The sequence below is a fragment of the Vombatus ursinus genome, unplaced genomic scaffold (genome assembly GCF_900497805.2).
Source record: "Vombatus ursinus unplaced genomic scaffold, bare-nosed wombat genome assembly UNPS02009173.1, whole genome shotgun sequence".
Taxonomy (NCBI): domain Eukaryota; kingdom Metazoa; phylum Chordata; class Mammalia; order Diprotodontia; family Vombatidae; genus Vombatus; species Vombatus ursinus.
In genome coordinates, this window is record NW_020948951.1 from 831280 (window position 1) to 850518 (window position 19239).

Genomic DNA, 19239 nt, shown 5'->3' on the forward strand with positions numbered 1-19239 from the left:
CATTCATGGTATGTCTTCTCCAAAGAGTGGATGGATAGGTAACCCTCATCCTTGTAACTGTCATATTGCCATTGATTGTCTAACCCATCATGCATAGTCACCATCTGGTCCTTTTCCCCTCCCCTTCCACAACTACAGAATATATACACTAAAGCTCTGGCATCTGGCTTCCATCTCCCAGTGACAAATCAACATAGACTTACAGTATCCAAATGTATGTTCCAGCCTCACAGCTCATCCAGAAGATACCTAATATTTCTCTTCTACATAGTTCAGATTCAGAGCTGTGTCTTTTTTTTTTTTTTTTTTTTGGTGAGGCAACTGGGGTTAAGTGACTTGCCCAGAGTCACACAGCTAGTGAATGTTACACATCTGAGGCAGGATTTGAACTCAGGTCCTCCTGACTCCAGGGCCAGTGCTCTACCCACTGTGCCACCTAGCTGTCTCCCACAGAGCTATGTCTTGACAGCAGCAATGTGAGGTGGTCATGGAACAGAATGCCTGTCAAAGTTTCTGGTATTTTGGAAAGCTAAATTTCACCTTCAATAGCATTGAATGACTCCCTCATACTCCTTGCCTGTGCTCTGCTGAGATCTGACCAAGCCAGGAGTTTGTTCTATGTTCACAGTTAGGCAGCTACTCATGTTTGGGTTCATTATACCATTGTGGCCTATCTTTTCAACCCAGAGGATTAGCCAGAACCACACAACTGCCTCATAGGAAGAGGGATTGGAGGGTTTGCCAAGGTTAATGGAATCCTGATGTAACCTGTAATTTCTCTCTTGAGAGAATTAGATTTAGAAGGAAAGGGTGTATGGTGGGCTGTCCTTACATGTAGTTTATCAATGTTCTTTAGCAATAAGGACCACTGAGATGTATCCAGTTAAACTACTTTGGATTCGGAATTTGGTGAGGAATTCCACCTTCATGGCATGGGTCATTCACATCACCTTCTAATACTCTGTGGTCCTTTTTCTCTCGTGCTTTGACATAGTGACTGCTTCAATATCCCACATGTTGGTGGCCACAACTCATGACTTTGAGTCCATCTTCTCTGGCCTGGTGCAGAAGGGAATGACGCAGGATTGGTTTTCAAAGCAAGACAAATTAAAAAGCCTTCAAATTGCCTTAAATACCTAGCAGGCTGGAGTAATAACCATGATGACTGACATTTATAAAGTACTTTAAAGTTTGCAGTGTTTTCTATAGGTTATCTTTTTAACTTTCACAACAACCCTGTAAGATGAATACTACAGGTCGTTTTGGCCCTGTTTTAAGTCAGTATGGCACAGTGGACAGAACATTCTCTGGTTCTGCAGGTAGAAGACCTGGGTTCAGATCTTACCTTTTACCCAGAAAAACAGTATAATCCTTCAGGGTAAAAAATGGTCATTCAATGAAATAGGGGACTTTCAAGCATTCCTGAGGAAAAGACCAGAGCTGAATAGAAAATTTGGCTTTCAAATACAAGGCTCAAGTGAAACATAAACAGGTAAACAGGAAAGAGAAATCATAAGAGACTTATTAAGGTTGGACTGTTTACATTCCTGCATGTAAAGATGATATTTGTAACTCATGAGTCCTTTGTCAGTATTAGGGTAGCGGGAGGGAAAAAATGATATGTATGTATACATAGATAGATAGAGGGCACAGGGTAAGCTGAAGATGAAGGGTGCTATCTGGAAAATAAAATTAAGGGGTGAGAGAGGATTATACTGGGAGAAGGAGAAAGGGAGAAGTAGAATGGGGTAAATTAATTCACATGAAACAGACAAGAAAAGGCTTTTACAGTGGAGGGGAAATGGGAGAAAGTGAGAGGGAATGAGTGAATCTTATTCTCATAGGATTTGGCTTAATGAGGGAATAACATACACAATGGGGTATGGAAATCTATCTTACTTTACAGGAAAATAAGGGGGGAAGGGGACCACAGAGCAGGGGGTTGATAGAGGGGAGGGCAGATCGGGGGAGGGGATAATCAAAAGCAAACACTTCTGAGGAGTGACAGGGTCAAAAGAGAGAATAGAATAAATGGGGAGTAGGATAGGATGAAGGGAAATATACTTACTTTTTCGCAACATGACTACTATGGAAGTGTTTTGCATGACTATACATCTATAACCTGTATCAAGATGCTTGCCTTTTCAATGATGGTGGGTGGGGAGGGAGGAAGGGAGAAAATTTGTAACCCAAAGTTTTAAAAACACATGTTAAAAATTAAAAAAAACATTAAATAAAAAAATTAAATAAAAAAATTTTCATAGCTTTAAAAAAAAATCTTACCTTTTATGCTATTGAAAGTAGGAGGGCAGCTAGGCAGGGTGCAGTGGACAGAATGTTGGGCCTGGAGTCAGAAAGACTCATCTTCCTGAGTTCAAATCTGGCCTCAGACACTTACTAGTTGTGTGACAACAAGTCACTTTAACTCTGTTTGCCTCAGTTTCCAATAAAATGAGCTGGAGAAAGAAATGGCAAACCACTCCAGTATCTTTGCTAAGAAAACCCCAAATGGGGTCATGAAGAGTTGGGTATGACTGACAACTACACTTACTACCTGTGTGACTTTGAGCAAGTCAGTTAACATTCCTGGGCCTCAGTTTCCTCATCTGTAGAATGAGGGGGTTGGCCTTATCTAGGCACTGCCAAGGTCCTTTCTGTCTCTAAATATGTGATCCCTATGTTGCCTTTTTTTTTTTGAGATTTCATAGACTTTTGAACTGGAAGGGATCTCAGAGATGGTCTCTAGTCCAACTTTCTCACTTGACAGATGAGGAAACTCCAACTGAGGAAGGCTTGCCCAATGACTTGCCCAGATATCACACAGCTACTATGTGTAAGAGGCAGAATTTGAACTCAGATTTTCTTTACTCCAGTGCTAGTATCCTTGTCCACCCCAGTTCCCCCAACTGGAATTCGCAAACACGCCAATCAGCAAATGGTACAAGAAGAGAAAGAGTCTGCTCAGAGGCTTCTCTTTCCTCAGATTGTGGGGAAACAGATATTTTTCTTGTGCATTTCTTTGATGAGGACACTTCCTGCCTGATGTATTTGAGAATCTCTACATCAGGTACTGAAAATATTTTTTGATGTCACAATCATGTTTGGCCTCCCTGCCCAAATTTAAAGAGAACATTTTTGATGGGGGGGAGGGGTAGGAAAAAGTTTCTGTAGAGTTTACAGCCTAGGCAGATGTGATTGTCAGGCTAGTTCACAAGAATCATGTAAAGGACACCCTGTTGTAACCAGCATGCAGAGCTGAAGCAATGGGGTTCATCCTGACAAGGCTGTTTTTCTACATAAAGGAAGCTACACCCTTGGGGTAAACATTTCTCCCGTTCAGCCTCTCAGCTCCCCAGGCCACCCCAGCCTCCTTTTCCCTTCAACACCAATGAACTCTTCCCATCAGGAAAACGGGCGTCCTTGGTTGAATAGTTCCCGTTACAGGTCCAAGAGGAAGCTGTTAACAATTCCAGAAAACGCTTTCATCGTCTCTGATCTGACCTTAACTGCAGGAATCAGCGGCCCACAGACCAAAGATCATGTCTACTGCTTGCTTAGCCTGATATTTAAAGCCCTGCATAATCTGATACCTGCTTCTCTTTTCCTGGTATATCTCATGGTGCTCACCTAAAATACATGACTAGCCATTCCATGATCTGATCTTCTCCTCTCCACAACACCTACAAGCAGGCTCATCTCTCGTTCACCTGGAGGACAATAACACCTCCCAGCCCCACTCAGATCTGCCTATTGAAATCTTTCTCTACTTTCAAAGGCCAGTTCAGGGTGGGGGTGGGGGGGGGGTTGCTCATCCCATTCCACCCCTCCCCACAAGTGCCCTTCCTTTCTCAAAATGTACTGGAGTAATTTCCAGTCCTGGCCCATCATACCTTGTAGCATAATTATTTGCGGACATGCTATAACTCCCCTAAGAAATTGAAAGCTCTTTGAGGGGAGGGACAGTGCCACTTTCCAGCATAAGACCATTGCACATAGTAGGGGCTTAATTTTAAGTTTGCTGAATCAAATCAAATTGAAGGCAGACCCTAGCATTTCATTAAGGGTGCCTACCCCAAGTATATCAACCAATCCTTGTGCATTTATTAAACACCTACTAGGTTCTAGGGGCCTCTAGGGTGGCACAGTGGGTAGAGTGCTGGGCCTGAAGTCAGGATGACCTAGATTCAAAACTAGCCTCAGACACTTACTAGCTGGGTGACCCTGGGTCAGTCACTTAACACTGTTTGCCTCAGTTTCCTCATCTGTAAAATGAACTGGAGAAGGAAATGGCAAACCACTCCAGTATCTCTGCCAAATGGGGTCATGAAGAATCAGACACAACTGAAAAATGACTAACCTACAATAACAACATCCTAGGCACCATGATAGGTTCAGGTGAAATGAAAAAACAAAACCAGTCTCCACCCATGAAAATCTTGTCGTCCAGCCCAGGAAGGCAACATGCACCTATATAGCTACATACGAGGTAATCTGGAGGGAGTCATTTACGTAGCTCTTTATTGTTTGAAAAGAACTTTACATGTACTATCTCATTTTATCCTTTCAAAACCCCAGGAAAGAGGTACTATTCTCACTATTTTATGTGTGAGGAAATTTAGGCAGACAGAGGTTAAGTGACTTGTCCAGGGTCACACAGCTAGGAAGTATCTGAAACTGAATTTGAATCCAGGTTTTCCTGACTCCAGGTCCAGAGCTTCATCCTCATTTAGCTGCTGGTCACTGGCAGCTGGGGATTGGGGGTGAGAACTAGGAAATCAAAAAAAGGCCTCAAGGCCAATTCCATTCAAGTCCTGAGTTTTAGCTTGGGATTCTTAACCTTTTTGTGGATATCTTAGAGAGTGTGATGAAGCCTACAAACCCCTTCTCAGAATAATGCTTTTAAATAACTAAATTAAATAATTTCAGTTAGAGATTAATGGAAAAACAAAGATGTAATTTTTGCCCACCCAAGTTCACTGACCCTTTAGGGAGTTGTGAACCCCAGGTTAAAAAAAAAACAATTTAGTCCACAAGCCACACTATGATTTTAATCATGCTCCCTAACAACTGCTGTGAACAGGAGGTAACACCTCTATCCCCCAAAATGGAGCATCCATAAAGCCAACAATGGGTGTCTAAGAAGCATCACCGAGCACAAGGCCACCTACATCAGCCTCTCTCCTTTTCCTAGACACATTCATTGGCTGTTTGAAGGCCTCAAACCCATTGGTGAGTTAGGGAGGATGTCTACACCAAATACATGAAGACTTCCCCCCACGCCAAGGAATGGGCGGATGAGAACAATTTGTTCTAACAGGTAGCTGAATCAGGTGCTGTGGAGTGCTTAGAGCTTGGTCAGAAATCAAAGACATCAAGGTCAACCCCTGCATCCTGGGCCATCACCAGTTGTCCTGACTTTTGTCCTGCCACTGGACTTCTGATAACTCTGGAAGAGAAAGTGAGACTAACGGCTTTGTACAATTCTGCCTCACTTAAATCCAATTCATGTCAGGTGAAGTCAGGACATCATGATGTCATCGATCCTCTTTGAAATGAAGGATGAAAAATATGAAAATTCTCACCTTTTATAAGATTTCTCACCTTTGGGCCTTGCCCATTTCTTTAGTTTTTGACAGGGTGTTCCAAACAAAAACTGCCCCGAAAAGTCAAACTGAGGGCCTTTTCGGAAGGAGTTGTGGCTCTGCCTATTCACCCAGACAGACTTAGAAAGAGTAGTGATGGAGGGCAGGGCTGCTGCTTGTTAATAATCAGTGGCCTCTTCCCCTCCCCCCTCCCCACTTGGAATGAGGACAGGAAACTGTTTCAGGCTGAGATGGCAGTGAAAGCCAACTCTCTTCCTTCAAGGAGGAACTCAAGGGGTTCCCAACAGGAAGCTGTGATTCCAACACCTTCCATAAAGCCTTCTTTTTTCCCAGGGATCATAGATTTTGGGCTGGAATGGTCTATATCCAACCCTCTCATTTTACAAGTGAAAAAACTGAGGCCCATTGAGGTTGAGTGACTTGCCCAAGGTCCCACAGGTAATTAAATGGCAAGAGTGGAATTTACATTCAGCTCCTTTGACTTTAAATCTGATGTTTTTTTTCTACTGGCTTGGTGATCAGCTGGGTTACAGCAGGAAGCTCCTGAGAGATGCACGAACAGCTAGTGGGACACCTGTTCCTATAATCTAGAGGCAGCAGGCAGTTGTCCTTATGAGTCTAGTATACATCTAGGTCATGTCTGTGAAATGACAGACTGGACCGGGAATGTACTTGGAACCAGCTGGACCTAACTTGCAAGAGCTGATTGTCAAATTTTCATTGTGAGCATTTATACCTGGAAAATTGGCAAATGCTCCAAATCAGGACTTGGTTTATTGCGGTTTTTTTGTAATGTAGACTGAAGAAAGCAATGGAGAAAATATTAATAATTCAGATTAAATGTAAAAGTGTGTCCTGTGTATATCCACCCCCATCCCCCTGCCCCCAGGGAGCTGGTTATTAAACATTTACCAGCACACTTTTGGACTGGACTGACATTTTCACTAGAGGAAAAAAATAACTAAGACCTTTCTGGTCTCCCCCCCCCCACACAAAACACATCTTAGCTTTGAAAGTCTGCATAGTGCACTCTCCCTCCTGAAATTATATTCATTCCTTTAGAAGCTCCTTGAGAAGAAACAATGTTTTAGGGGAAGTTTTTGTCTCTCTGTCCCCACCACCTAGTACAATCCCTTGCACAAAGTAGGCACTCAATACAAACAATCAAACATTCATTTGATTGTTAAAATTAGTTGAATTAGACGCAAGCACCTCTCATCAGCCTTCCGTTGTGCCTACAAAGGATGCTATGTCTGGTTTTTACCAATCCTCAGATAGGTGCTGATGCATAGTCCTGGACAACTCTTTCTCAATGGTCTTCAGAAGAGCCTCTGTGTATTCTTCATAAAGAGGATTTACCCAGGGAGCAAGGGGAACGGCCAGACCTTTGCTCAATTTCCTTTCCTGGCAGGAAGTAAAGGTTTACAACGCCCAACTGCGCTGGAACCAAACCAGCTCTTTGGGGCCTGCAAGGCAAATGCAAGGTCTCCATCATTCCCCCTTAACCTCACAGTCTTTCAAAGGGTCCATGTTATTTTATTAAACTCAAGACTTGTATATTAAAGTTTGATTTTTTACCTGTTACAGCTATTGATGCTTCTATAATGAAATTCTTAGTGGGGGAGGGGAGAAGAGGGGGATGGGATGGCTACAGTAGGAATACTTGGAATGAAAGCAGGACCATTGTGGGGACAAAGGAAAGCAAGTTCAATTGAAAGGCACTTTTCATGTCCCTGAAGTGAGAAGAAACCACAGGACTAGCCTTTTCCTTCTATGAGTTTCCAGTGTTCCAGTAGAACTACAAAGAATGACTTTGCTGCTCCTATATTCTCAAGCAGGAAGGAGGATCTTTGGGATAAGAGTAGACAAAGGCCGAGAGGACATTGGTCCAAGGGTAATCAAAGGCCAGTGCTGGCAGCAGGCAAAGGCTACCACTTTGGGCCATTGGAGTTTACCCATCATAACGGTCCTCTTGAAAATCCAGGAGGAAGCCCATCTACCACTCCATGGACTTTTTGGTAGCAGATTTAGAAAATGCCTTGCTGATTGATGTTGGAATGACTAGGACCCTCTCAACCCCATTCTCCCTTCCTCTCCACTATTTATTCATTCAACTGCCTGGCTGGGGACTCAGCTGTGGCATGTTAAGTCCCCACCTCAATCTCACCACTCCTCTCCCCCCACCCCCCAAAAAGGGAAATGCCAGGTCATACATGTCTGACCTCCCTAAAACTTTAGTCAATACCAAGCTCACAGCCAACACCACCACCTTCTCCTCATATTGCTACAGTTGGATGGATCCCTTCAAGGTGGACATACTAGATGTATTGGGGTTGGGGCTCCCCTTCTCTCTAAATGAGCTGGCAAGCAGGCTCATAGGGAGAAACAAGGAGTACAGAGTCCCGCATACAGGGGGGACAGGAGCAGAGGTCCTGTGCTAGGCTTCCTTCCCCCATGGGGGGCGTGGGTGAGCTGGATTTGTGAGCAGACGCAAGGAGGGGACCTGGAGGTGTCCCTCACTGCTCTGGGTAGCAGAACGTCCATGGCAGTGGTAGAGCCTGGCAGGAAGAGTGACGGGGGAGCTGGGAGTCCAGGCAACCCCAATGTTAGCAGCTGCAGCTGCTGGCCTGGGCAGGGGCCGTGTCGTTGAGGGCTGCACTCTTGCTGTTGCCAATGGTCCCCGGTCCCGCTTCCAAGCTCTCATTCATCTTCTCGCAGATAATGTCCACCAGGCGTTCAAACACCTGCTTCACGTTGATGTTGTCCTTGGCACTGGCTTCAAAGAACTCAAAACCTATGATAAGCAAGAGAAGGGACGTGGGCAAGATGGCCCTAGGAGGGGCATTACCCTCTGCTTACCCACCTTCTGTACACCCCTCTATGAGAAAGCTCTGAATATGACTGGTCAATATACCACCCACTGGGATGGTTCTACTGAAGTGGGAAAGAAGAACAATAGGAAACCAGGGTGCTGTTCCCTGGGGAGACAGAGGCCTCAGTAGACCTCCAGGCTATTACAACGGAGGCCACCCTCTAAGCCTCCAGTGGAGGCAGGGTAGAGAGCAGGGCAGACTGGACTGGAGAGGGCCTCCCCTAGGGTGAGTGGGGGAGAAGTACAACATGTGGTAACTTCCTCTTTTAACTAACCCTTCTTGCTAACTAGGGGCCAAGCTCTGCTCTTTCTACACTACACTCCAGTACAAGTGCTATCAATACCTTCTAAATGTTGGTGCCCCTGAGCCCTACACAAAGCCCCAGTTATTCCACCTAGCTGTGGCCCTGATAACCAGTCATTAGCGAGTAGTGGGGTGTACTGTATGAAGAGCCAGGAAGAGCTGAGCTCAGGTTCAACCTCAGGCTCATGCTATCTGTGTGTCCCTGGACAAGTCACCTGACCTCTGTTTGCCTCAGTTTCCTCATCTGTAAAATGGAGGTGATAATAGCATCTGCCTCCCAGGGTTACTGTGAGGATCAAATGAGATGATACGTGGAAAGTGCTTTATAAAGGTTAGTTCTGATTTGTGCTTTTCGGGGATGATAGTCAGTCTCTGGCCTGTGCCCTGGTCAGACCACATTGGAGTCACATGTTTGGTTCTGCCCCCCATGTTTTAGGAAAGATATTGACAAGCTGAAGCACGACCAGATGCCAAGAAGAGTAAGATGAGAGACTGTTCCAGGCAGTGATTAGCTGGAGGAACTGGAACTGTTTAGTCTAGGTAAGAGAAGGGGAGACAGAAGGGCTGTGGAGGGCCAGGACTATTTCTTTTTTTGTCTTTGTATCCCCAATGCCTTCTATGTGTTGCCGTTGAGTCATTTCAGTCTTGTCCAACTTTTCATGACCCCATTTGGAGTTTTCTTGGAAGATATATTGGAGAGTGGTTTGCCATTTTCTTCTCTAGCTTGTTTTACAGATGAGGAAACTGAGGCAAACAGAGTTAAACAACTTGCCCAGGGTCACACAGTTAGTAAATATCTAAGGCTGGATTTGAACTCAGGTCTTCCTACTCCAGGCCTGGCACTCTCTCCATTCACCAAGTGTTTGTTGAATTAAATTGAATTGGATTCAAATATCTGAAGACCTATCATGAGGAAGAGGGATGAGGCTTGTTTGACGTGGTCCAGAGAGAAGTAAGAGCAGTGGGTAGCAGTCATCGAGAGGGATAAATTCAGGGGCTAGATCTGTGATTTCATTGGCATAGGGAACTCCCTGCTCACCATCGCAGATCAGCACCTTCCCCAAAACTTACAATGTTAGGGCACTGAGCCCTTCAGTGATTCTCCCAGGGTCCCACAGCCAGTATGTGCTAGACAGAACATCTGGACCCAGGTCTTCTCAGCTCCAAGGGCTGTCCTCTATCCACTATGCCAGGTTCCCTCTCATAAGGAGACATTTCTAATAATTATAGCTGTCCCAAAGTGGTATGGGTTGTTTCTGTGAGATAGTGAGTTACTCATCATAGGAAGTCTTCAAGGGATAACAATATAATAGCTATAATAACAGTTGGCTTTTATATAGCATTTTAAGGTTTGCAAAATACTTGACAGGTTATCCCATTTCATCCTCACAACAACTCTGGGGGGCAGGTGCCATTATTACCCACCCCCCAACACACACACGTTATGGATGAGGAAACAGAGGCAGACAGCCATCAGATGACTTAACCAGGGTCACAGAGCTAATAAGTGTCTGAGGTTGGATTTGAACTCAGGTCTTCCTGACTCCCAGTCCAGTATTCTATCCATTGCTGTTTCATATACAATTTGTCAGATGTATTGTAGAAGAGGTTTCCTCTTGGGTGTGCATCATACTAAGTGACTAGAGGTCCCTTCCAATTCAGAGACCGAATGAATGTATGAATTACAGCCAACATTCCAACATTTAATTATCCAGATGTGGATAACCTACTGGCTAGCTCCTCCCCACCCACCTCCACCCTTAAGGCCTATCTCCCTCCTTATTCACCATATTTGTGAGTAAATCCAGTAACAACAAACTCCTGTTAATATGGGGTGGGGGGGAGGGCACACCAATTCTATCACTTGATCAGGGCAGAGAATCCCCTCTGCTGATGCCTATCAAAAATTTTTCTGCAATTTTTGCCCAACTGTATGCCAATAAATTTGATAATCTTAGTTAAATGGATGAATATTTACAAAAAATATAAATTTCTCAGATTAACAGAAGAGGAAATAAAAATTCTTCTGCAATTTATAGGCCTAGACATGGATAAGAGGTTGGTTGGGTTTTGCTGAACGGTTATATTTTTTTTTCTTTTTAAAAACATGTTGTTACAAAAAGGGATGACTCATTGGGTAAGGGATGGGAGGAGGGAAAGAGAGAGATTCAGAAATGAAAGGGATACAAAGACAAAAGAAAGTGACAAAAATAAGATTTAAAAGTTAGGGAGTTGTCGGAGGCATGTGTTGAGAAGTGAAGGGACTCACCCATGTATGTGTCAGAGGCAGGAACTTAGGGCAAGCCCTCTACCTCCCATGCCAATCTATATCTCAATGGTAATATTTACCTGAGCAGAAGGAAATTAGGAATGCTGGTAAAAAAAAAAAGTTCATGGAATGAAGACAGCACAAAGAACATCAAAGATATTATCTTGCCTCTACATTAGCCTCCATTTCCAGACGCCCTGCAAATTTTAGGAGGATATAATTCTTGTCCCAGAGAAATTACTACAGAATTACGTTGTAGGAGAAACCAAGTGATCTCATTGTACCTGCTTGTTTCTCTAGCCAGGCTTGGCCCAGAGATCAGTGCCCAGCAGTGCTGAGTCAGTTTCCAAAGCTCCCCAAGATTTGGGGTGGAGGGATGGGTCGTTTGCCCCTCCAACCATCACTAACCTAGGTCATCAGCGAGGTGCTTGCCATCTTCTGTGGACACTACCCGCTCATCTTCCAAGTCACACTTGTTCCCAACGAGGATGACCTGGGCATTATCCCAGGAGTATGTCTTAATCTGTGTGGCCCTGGAGGGGAAAGGAAAGCAAAAAAGATTTCTGCTTAGTGACCATGCCTGCCTCCAGGACAAGCCAGCTGGGCCAGACCCAGGGACCTGAATGACTGTCCCCAGTTGGCATGGCTTAGCCTAGCCAAAAGTGGGTTAGGGAGACATCTGTGATTTCGGGCTTTTGAGGAGCTTGAAGAAAGGATTGACAAAGCTTCACAACACAGTAGTTCACTTTCTGGTGGCATGCCAGGATGCCACCCACGTATTCACCCACAGCAACAGCACCATGTCTTAAGATGGATGGGGAAAGACCACCTTCCTCTTCCCAGCAGCTCGGAGAAACGGGCTGGGGACTTTGGGCTTGCTTCATTTGCCCTCTTCAGCTCTAGGTGCAGGGAGTAGAATCTTGGATATGAAAGCTTGAGCCATGGAGACCTTGGGGCCCAAGAGTCTGGGCCAGATGTTGTTAACAGTCTCACAGGGAAGAAGACAGGATCATAGGAGGCAAGCACAGGCAGGGCTTTGGACATGGAACTTGGTGAAACTAATGGCTGTGGAGGATCTGAGCTAAAGCTGAGAACCTAATCCCTCTCCCCTTTTGGGGTGGGTGGGTATGAGGGATTAAGCCTTCTATGTGCTGGGGAAAATATTTCTATGTTCTTATTATACCTTTGAAGTAAATATTCCTTTGTAAAAGCTAAAACAATAACAACAGTGTAAAAACAAACAACTCTGAAAGACTTAAGAACTTTGATCAAAGCTTGATTCTGAGGAGGTGATAAAACAAACATGCCACCCACCTCCACCCAGAGAGGTGCTGGACTCAGGGTGCAGAATTAGGTATGTATATTTTTGGACAGGGTCAAGGAGTGAATTCATACTGCTTGCCTGCGCATACTTGTTTGTGCATACTTTGTTTTTCTTTTTTTCTGGTGTGTATGTGGAGGGTGGGGTGGAGGGATGGGTGGGAGGGAGAGAAAATAGATTGTTAATTGAAAAAAATTACATTTAAAAACTTATTTTTAAAGATAAGACTCCTTCCTTTGTTGGCAGAGAGGTGCTGGTTTACAGCTGTGGAATGAAGCATACACCAGCCTGGATAATGTGTTGATTTGTTTTAACTTTGCTACAAGGGAAGATTCTTTGAGATTGAGTAGAATCATTGGGAAGTGGAAACGATGTTGTTGGGTTTTTTTTTTTTAAAGAATATCAGCAAAATATTTCAAAAGGGGAAAAAAACACCCAAAATATAAAGAAAGTATTCTATGTGAGACTAACTTGAGTACCCCTTGGAGGCAGACACTCCCATCTACCAGCAGACATCCCGAGCAGGAACACAGCATGTGGGTCTGGGGACTGGCACTGGCATTGAGAAAAGGGACTGAAGGGCAGAGTGACTCACCAGTCCTGGACGGCATTGAAGGATTCCTGGTTTGAGACATCGTACATTAATAGGAAGCCCATGGCACCCCGGTAGTAGGCAGTGGTGATGGTCCGATAGCGTTCCTGCCCTGCGGTGTCCTGCAAAACACAGAAATGAGCTAACTCCTGCACCTGGGTCCTCATTCCCACCACAACCACCCAACCCCACAAGCCTACCAAGTCCAGCCCTCATGCTGCTAGCATCCCAAATTTCCTTCACGTTAGGGGTTTCAGAGATGACCGGACACCAGACAAGCCCTCTGCAATTGAGGGTCCCATCTAATGTAAGAGCCTTGCTCCTGACCTCAGGAAGCCTTAATTCCAGGCCAAGTGAGGATCAGTTAAATGAACTGCTAATACTTAGCCTGCAGAGAAGACTCAGGGGGAACTTGATGGCTGTTTTCTTTCCTTTTCTTCTTACCCCAATTTTTAAACATTTTTATTTAAAGTTTTGAGTTCCAAATTCTATCCCTCCCTCTCTCCCCTCCTCCCCTCCCTGAGACAGTAAGCAATCAGATATAGGTTATACATGTGCAATTATGCAAAACATTTTCATATTAGTCATTTTGTACAAGAAGTCTAGAATAAAAGAAAAAAAGATGAAAGAAAGTGAAAAATAGCCTGCTTTAGTCTGTATTCAATCAATATCAGTTCTTTCTCTGGAGGCGGATACTATGCTTCATCATTAGTCCTTTGGGATTGCCTTGCATCACTGTGTTGCTGAGAATAGCTAAGTCACTCACAATTCTTCATCGAATGATGTTGCTGTTACTGTGTACAGTGTTCTCCTGGTTCTGCTCACTTCACTTAGCATCAGTTCATGTAAGTCTCTCCAGGTTTTTCAAAATCATGCTTACAGAACAATAATATTCCATTGCAATCATATACCACAGCTAGTTCAACCATTCCCCAGTTGATAGACACCCCTTTGATTTCCACTTCTGTAGCCACCACAAAAAAGAGCTGCTTTGATGGCTGTTTTCAAGTAATTAAAGGACTATCACATGGAAGAGGAATTGTTCTGTTAGGCTTCAGAGAACAGTCAATTCAGGACAAATAGGGTTGAACTTGGGAAAAATTTAGGCAGATGTAGGCTCGATATCAGAAAGAACTTTGTAACAATTAGAGCTGTCCAAAATGGAATGACCCACCCTTTGGAAGTGGTGGGTTCCTATCTTTTGGAGATCTCCAAGAAGAGCCTAGATGGATTGCTTGACAGGTATGTTATGGGATTTCTTTTGGGCATGGGACAGCTGCTGAGATCCCTTCTAAATCTAGAATTCTGTAATACAACCTTGACCTTAGGGAGCCCCTGATCTTTGGGGAGGGGGACGTGATTTGGATTCTGGAGCCCCTAGTCTAGAGGCAAAGAAAGCCCACGTTCCCAGAGGATGCCCAGTATAGGGGGTGGACAGGGTATGATGTAGTCTCAGGGAATCTCATATTTTGGGGGGAGAGACATGGCCCTCTATACCCCCCAGCAAGCCCAAGAAATCACAGAATTAGAGGATTTCTAGTCCAACCAATAGCTGGAAAGGAATTCCTATGACCATATGCCTGACAAGTGGTCAGCCTGCCTCAGCCTTGAAGACCTCACCTCCAGTGTGGGGGAACCTCCCATCCTAGCTAGAGCTCTACAATCCTGTGAATCTCCCAAGGCAGCCCATTCCCTTTGGTTCAGCTTTGATTGTTAGGAACCTTTCCCTGAAATGGAGCTTGAATTTGTCTCTTTGCACCCATTGCTCCTAATTCAACTGACCTTTGGAATCAAACACATGATAGCCCTTTGAATACCTGAAAACAGCTATCCTGTTCCCTCCTGGTCTTTTCTTTCTCAGATCCCTGAACTTAGAGGGGAGATAGGTTCCCAGAGCTTCCTGTCTGAGGGTAGAGACACTTCCCCTTAGGTCCAAGGGAAACTCAAGATACACAAATTCTAAAACACTTTCAGGACATGGGCAATTCCAGATGCAGATGATGCCCAGTGACATTCTGGGAATGAGGGGGAGGAAGGGTGGATCTTTCCACAGTTCAGACTTGAGCTTATGTTTATTCCAGGGAAGCAATGATTCCTGGGTACTTACCCCTCCCCATACACACACACACACACACACACACACACACACACACACACCACACACACATACACACACCTACAGGCCCAGTGAGCCAGGCCTCCTCCCAGCACCCACCATACACCCACAGCCGTGCTATTTGAGCAGACTGAGCTCAGGAAGCTCTGTGTTACTGTGGCAACCCCTTCCAGGCCCAGTGCTAGGCTCCAAGGTACCCCATAGATGGGAGATGAGGATGCAGGAAGTAGAGGAGGGGCTGATGGCTCCTCAGGTCCTTTGTTGAGGGAGAGGAGGGGAAGACCATGGCGTGAGCCTGGCTACACAGTCCCTGTTTGAGCCTGGCATGGAAACAAAAGAACCATCCATCCTACCCTTTCACCTCCATTTATGACTGTGTCCCAGAGTCATTTCTGCCTTTTCAGGCTCATGGCTGCTGAGGAAGAAAGGGTAGACTGAGCAGAGGCCTCAAATCAAGAAGAGGAGGTGGAGAAGGGAAGGGACAGAAAAGAGGGGCAGGGAACCTGAGGGCTGGCCTAGGCAGGGGCCCATTCAAGCAAAGAGAGAACGCTAATCTAAGCCCAGTCCCTATGCTACTGGCATCAAACAGTGGCCCTCAAATCTTTGTTAACTTGTGAGTCACCTGGACATTAGCCACATCCCTAGGACACACATCCCTGACAATAGCCATCTGGCACGGCTAGTGCTGTTACTATGGCAACCAGGCCTTGGTGACAGAGACCTGAGAGTCCAGGACGGCTGCACCGGCGACTGCCCAGGAAGTAGGAGAGCCAGTGGGGACATGGGACTGCTCTTTGTTGACTTGTTTCCAGGCCCTGGAAGCCCCCTCTGTTTTAGCTCTGCTTCTGGGTATTTCTGACAAACCAGATGAGCCATAGGGAGTGATAGGGCCTCCATTTCCCTTGCTCCCTGAGGGCAAGACTCAGGTCTCCCCACTCAGATTAGGGGCTCCATGAGGACAGGGTCTATAATTGAGTATGAGACCACAAGGCCCACCCACCACACCCCAAAGGCATACTCTGACTCAGTCCAGTCACCTGGCTAATTCTACTTCAGCCTTCCATTTCCATAGCAACCTCCTGTGATGGGGTGGAGTGGTGGAGAGAGGAGATATGCCCTCTAAGAGGTCACCAGGCCAGACCCAGTGTCCAGGGCTCTACCTTTGCTACTCTCTCCTCTTCTAGGATATGTCAGTTACCGTCCCCCATACACATACCTGTTATACCCATTGGGTAAGACCCATTTCCCTGCCATCGTGCCTTCCATGGAGTCCAGTCACCACCCTGGCACTCACCCAGATCTGCAGCTTGACCCGCTTCTCATTTCGGTAGACAGTCTTAACTTTGAAGTCAATGCCCACCGTGCTAACAAAAGCTGAGGTGAAAGAATCATCGGCATATCGGAACAAGAAGGAGGTCTTCCCCACGCTGCTGTTCCCAATGATAAGCAGCTTGAACATGTAGTCGAAATTCTGGTCAGCAGCATCTTTCTGAGCAATGTGGGGGTCTCCAGCTGAGGCCATCTGGGATGAGGAGAGGGCTTCTTTTTAGGTGAGGGATTCCCTAACTTTCCCCTGTCCCCAGCATAGGTCTTTACTCCAAGCCCTAGGAAAACGTTCATATTTGATGGTTTTTCCCAGTGGTCAGTGAATCAGGGAGTCACACCCCTTTGGACAGTGAGGGTCAGGGAACTTACAGGGCCTTGAAGGGGGTGTGGCCAGCATGGACTTTGCCCCCAGGGACCTGGATGTTGCTACCTGGGAGGGATATAGAGAAGGGAAGGGAACCAGCCACCTGGCTTTCACCATCCCCTCCACCCCCAACCAGGCTCCCTCAGTCAGCAGCCTGACTTTTCTGTTGACTTTGGCACCTCCTACTGCCACGCTGATCCAGGCAGTCCTTCCGCTTCCCCATCATCAGCCAGGTAAAATTCTCCAGGGCTTTAACCCCTTCCCCACCACCAGCCTTGGTCAGTCACCCTCCAGGTTATCTTGCCCTACTTGAAGGGATTCCATTTTTCTGCTAAAGAATCCCCTTTTCTATTTCCTCCCTGGCATCATACTCAGCTGCGTTTCCAAACTCTTCAGCTTCGGATTTGTTAAATAGGTTGGCTCCTTGTTCCTTTTCATCTCTGACTTCTTGGAAGATATAAGGACTTCCCTTAGAATACCCTCATTTCCTCTGAGAATTCTCAGAACCAGAGAGGCTCTCTCCTCAAAGAGGCACTGCTAAGTATAGCCACCCACTACTAATCAGCCAAACCAGACAGCATCAGAAATGTTAATGGTTATTAAGATTATCATTGTACTCCAGTATAAGAACCTTTCCCTAGCTCTCCATCCACCTGCACTAGACTTGGGTTGGGGATTGGGGAGAAGGCAAGGAGACTCCTGAGCTTCCCAGAAAAGTTCTAGTACATTTTTCCTGGGGCTGGGAGGTGAAGCTCCTAAAAATTCTGTTCTTAAAAGAGGGACAGGTGATCTTTTCTGGAGCCATGAAATGGCTATGTGATGTACAGTTTTTATTATGTTTGTAGCTATGAACATATTTCTTCCCCAGGTTGAAGGTAAACTCCTAGAAGGCAAGGGTGGTTTCATTTTTGTCTTTGCACCTCCAGTGCCAGCCTAGGTCTTGGCACACAGCAGATGCTTAATAAATGCTTTTGTTTGAATGATGGGAGGGGGGCTGTCCTAAGAGAACACTATTCCTCCCATAGGACTCTGTGTAACAGAAGATATCTAACCTTCTCTTCATCCCACTCACTGGCCCACCACTAATACTCAAGGCCCAAACCCTCCCAGGATCTGCTGTTATCTGGAAGAACCAGTTTGTGGAGCGAAATGTGGAGCGAAATGACGGGATGGAAGGAAGTAGGAAACCTCTGAGTTTGGCTAGGGTCAGTAGATCCAAGCGCCAATATTGGATTCAGGGTGGCCTCGTCCCTGCTCATCTCCTACCTCCCAGAGCAGAACCCCCTCACCAGAGGACAGTCTCAGGTACACCCCCCAAAACAAGTCTATCCCCTCTAGGCCTTGTTCTTGTCACCATACCCCAGCACCTCCATCTGTCTGTACTGCAGTGCTGGGGAGGTTTTCCTTGCAGAAGTCTGTAGTCTGAGAGAGAAAAAAGTTCCCTTCCCCGTTCCTCCCCCCCCCACTCACCATCCCATTGTGGTATCCCAATACAGATGGAGCTGGAAAAGAGGGAGCCTCGGTCCAGAGCCCCTCCCCAAAGATGTGGCCCCGTGACTGCTCTGCCTTGGGTGGTTTCAGTTCGCTGCCCTTTTCTCGTCTGAAGTCGGGGAAGGACCCTGTCCCATTAACCTTCTACGGGGTGTAGCTTTGGACCCGTCCCGCCGCCCCATCCCCCCATCCCCACGTCTGTCCTCAAGTTCTAGCAACACAATCAGTCTGGTTCTTTGGGATGGTCCCAGCCTCAACCGGCCTTCCAATCTAGCCCGGAAAGTTTCTCGACACCGCTGGGGAAGGGAGGTACGGGGTCCTCACCTCTCTGGGGACCGGGTCGGGACGCTGTCACACCGTCCACTCCCTCCGCCTACTCCGAGCACTGTCTAGCCAGCCCAAGCTCCGCAGCCGCCGCCTCGTCCCGGATCCCGGCTACACTCCCAGCCCAGCCCCGCCCCACCTAGCCCCGACCCAACCCAAACGGGAAAGGGGGGGCGGGGCGGGGGGACGGGGGCGGGGGCGGGGGAACGAGGGAGGGCCTTCGGCCACAGCAACTGAGCTCTCCCGGACAGGCCCCCTGGTGGCCAAGCAATCTGGGTTTTCCCTCTCCAACAAGGTCCCCCAAGATGGGGGTGACTGCATTGTGCCTCCCCTGGCTCTCGGGCTCTTGGCCAAATCAATTTACATCGATTATAAATAGCACACAGCTATAAAGTACAATGAGATTTCCGAGGAATTGTCTTCAGAACTGAGAAATTGGGAATACAAATATTATTGTTCTTTAAAGATCATACAGTTGGTCATTATCGGAAACCAGAGCTAGAACTCGGGTCTTCTAACTGAAAAGCCAGTGCTTCCTTTTACATCACCCCGTCCAGTTTAATTTGTGACCTTCAATCTTCTTTTGCTTAGCCTCACCCTTCCTCCTTACCATAAACCCATCTCTGCTACATCAGAGCTGTATCATCTTTAATCTCC

General features: G+C 46.2%; 1 protein-coding gene and 1 pseudogene across 1 annotated transcript; both read right to left on the bottom strand.

Annotated features, from left to right (window-relative positions):
* LOC114035199 overlaps positions 1–8147 on the bottom strand; it is an 8359-nt pseudogene extending 212 nt beyond the window's left edge.
* RAB3D (RAB3D, member RAS oncogene family) lies at positions 7119–18697 on the bottom strand. The gene is made up of 5 exons (XM_027851277.1): positions 18583–18697; positions 16372–16599; positions 12965–13083; positions 11457–11581; positions 7119–8397 (listed from the first exon to the last, which is right to left on the bottom strand). The coding sequence occupies exons 2-5, from the start codon at positions 16597–16599 to the stop codon at positions 8210–8212; spliced, it is 660 nt and encodes a 219-aa protein (XP_027707078.1). The 5' UTR covers positions 18583–18697; the 3' UTR covers positions 7119–8209.
* Between the last annotated feature and the right edge of the window lie 542 nt (positions 18698–19239).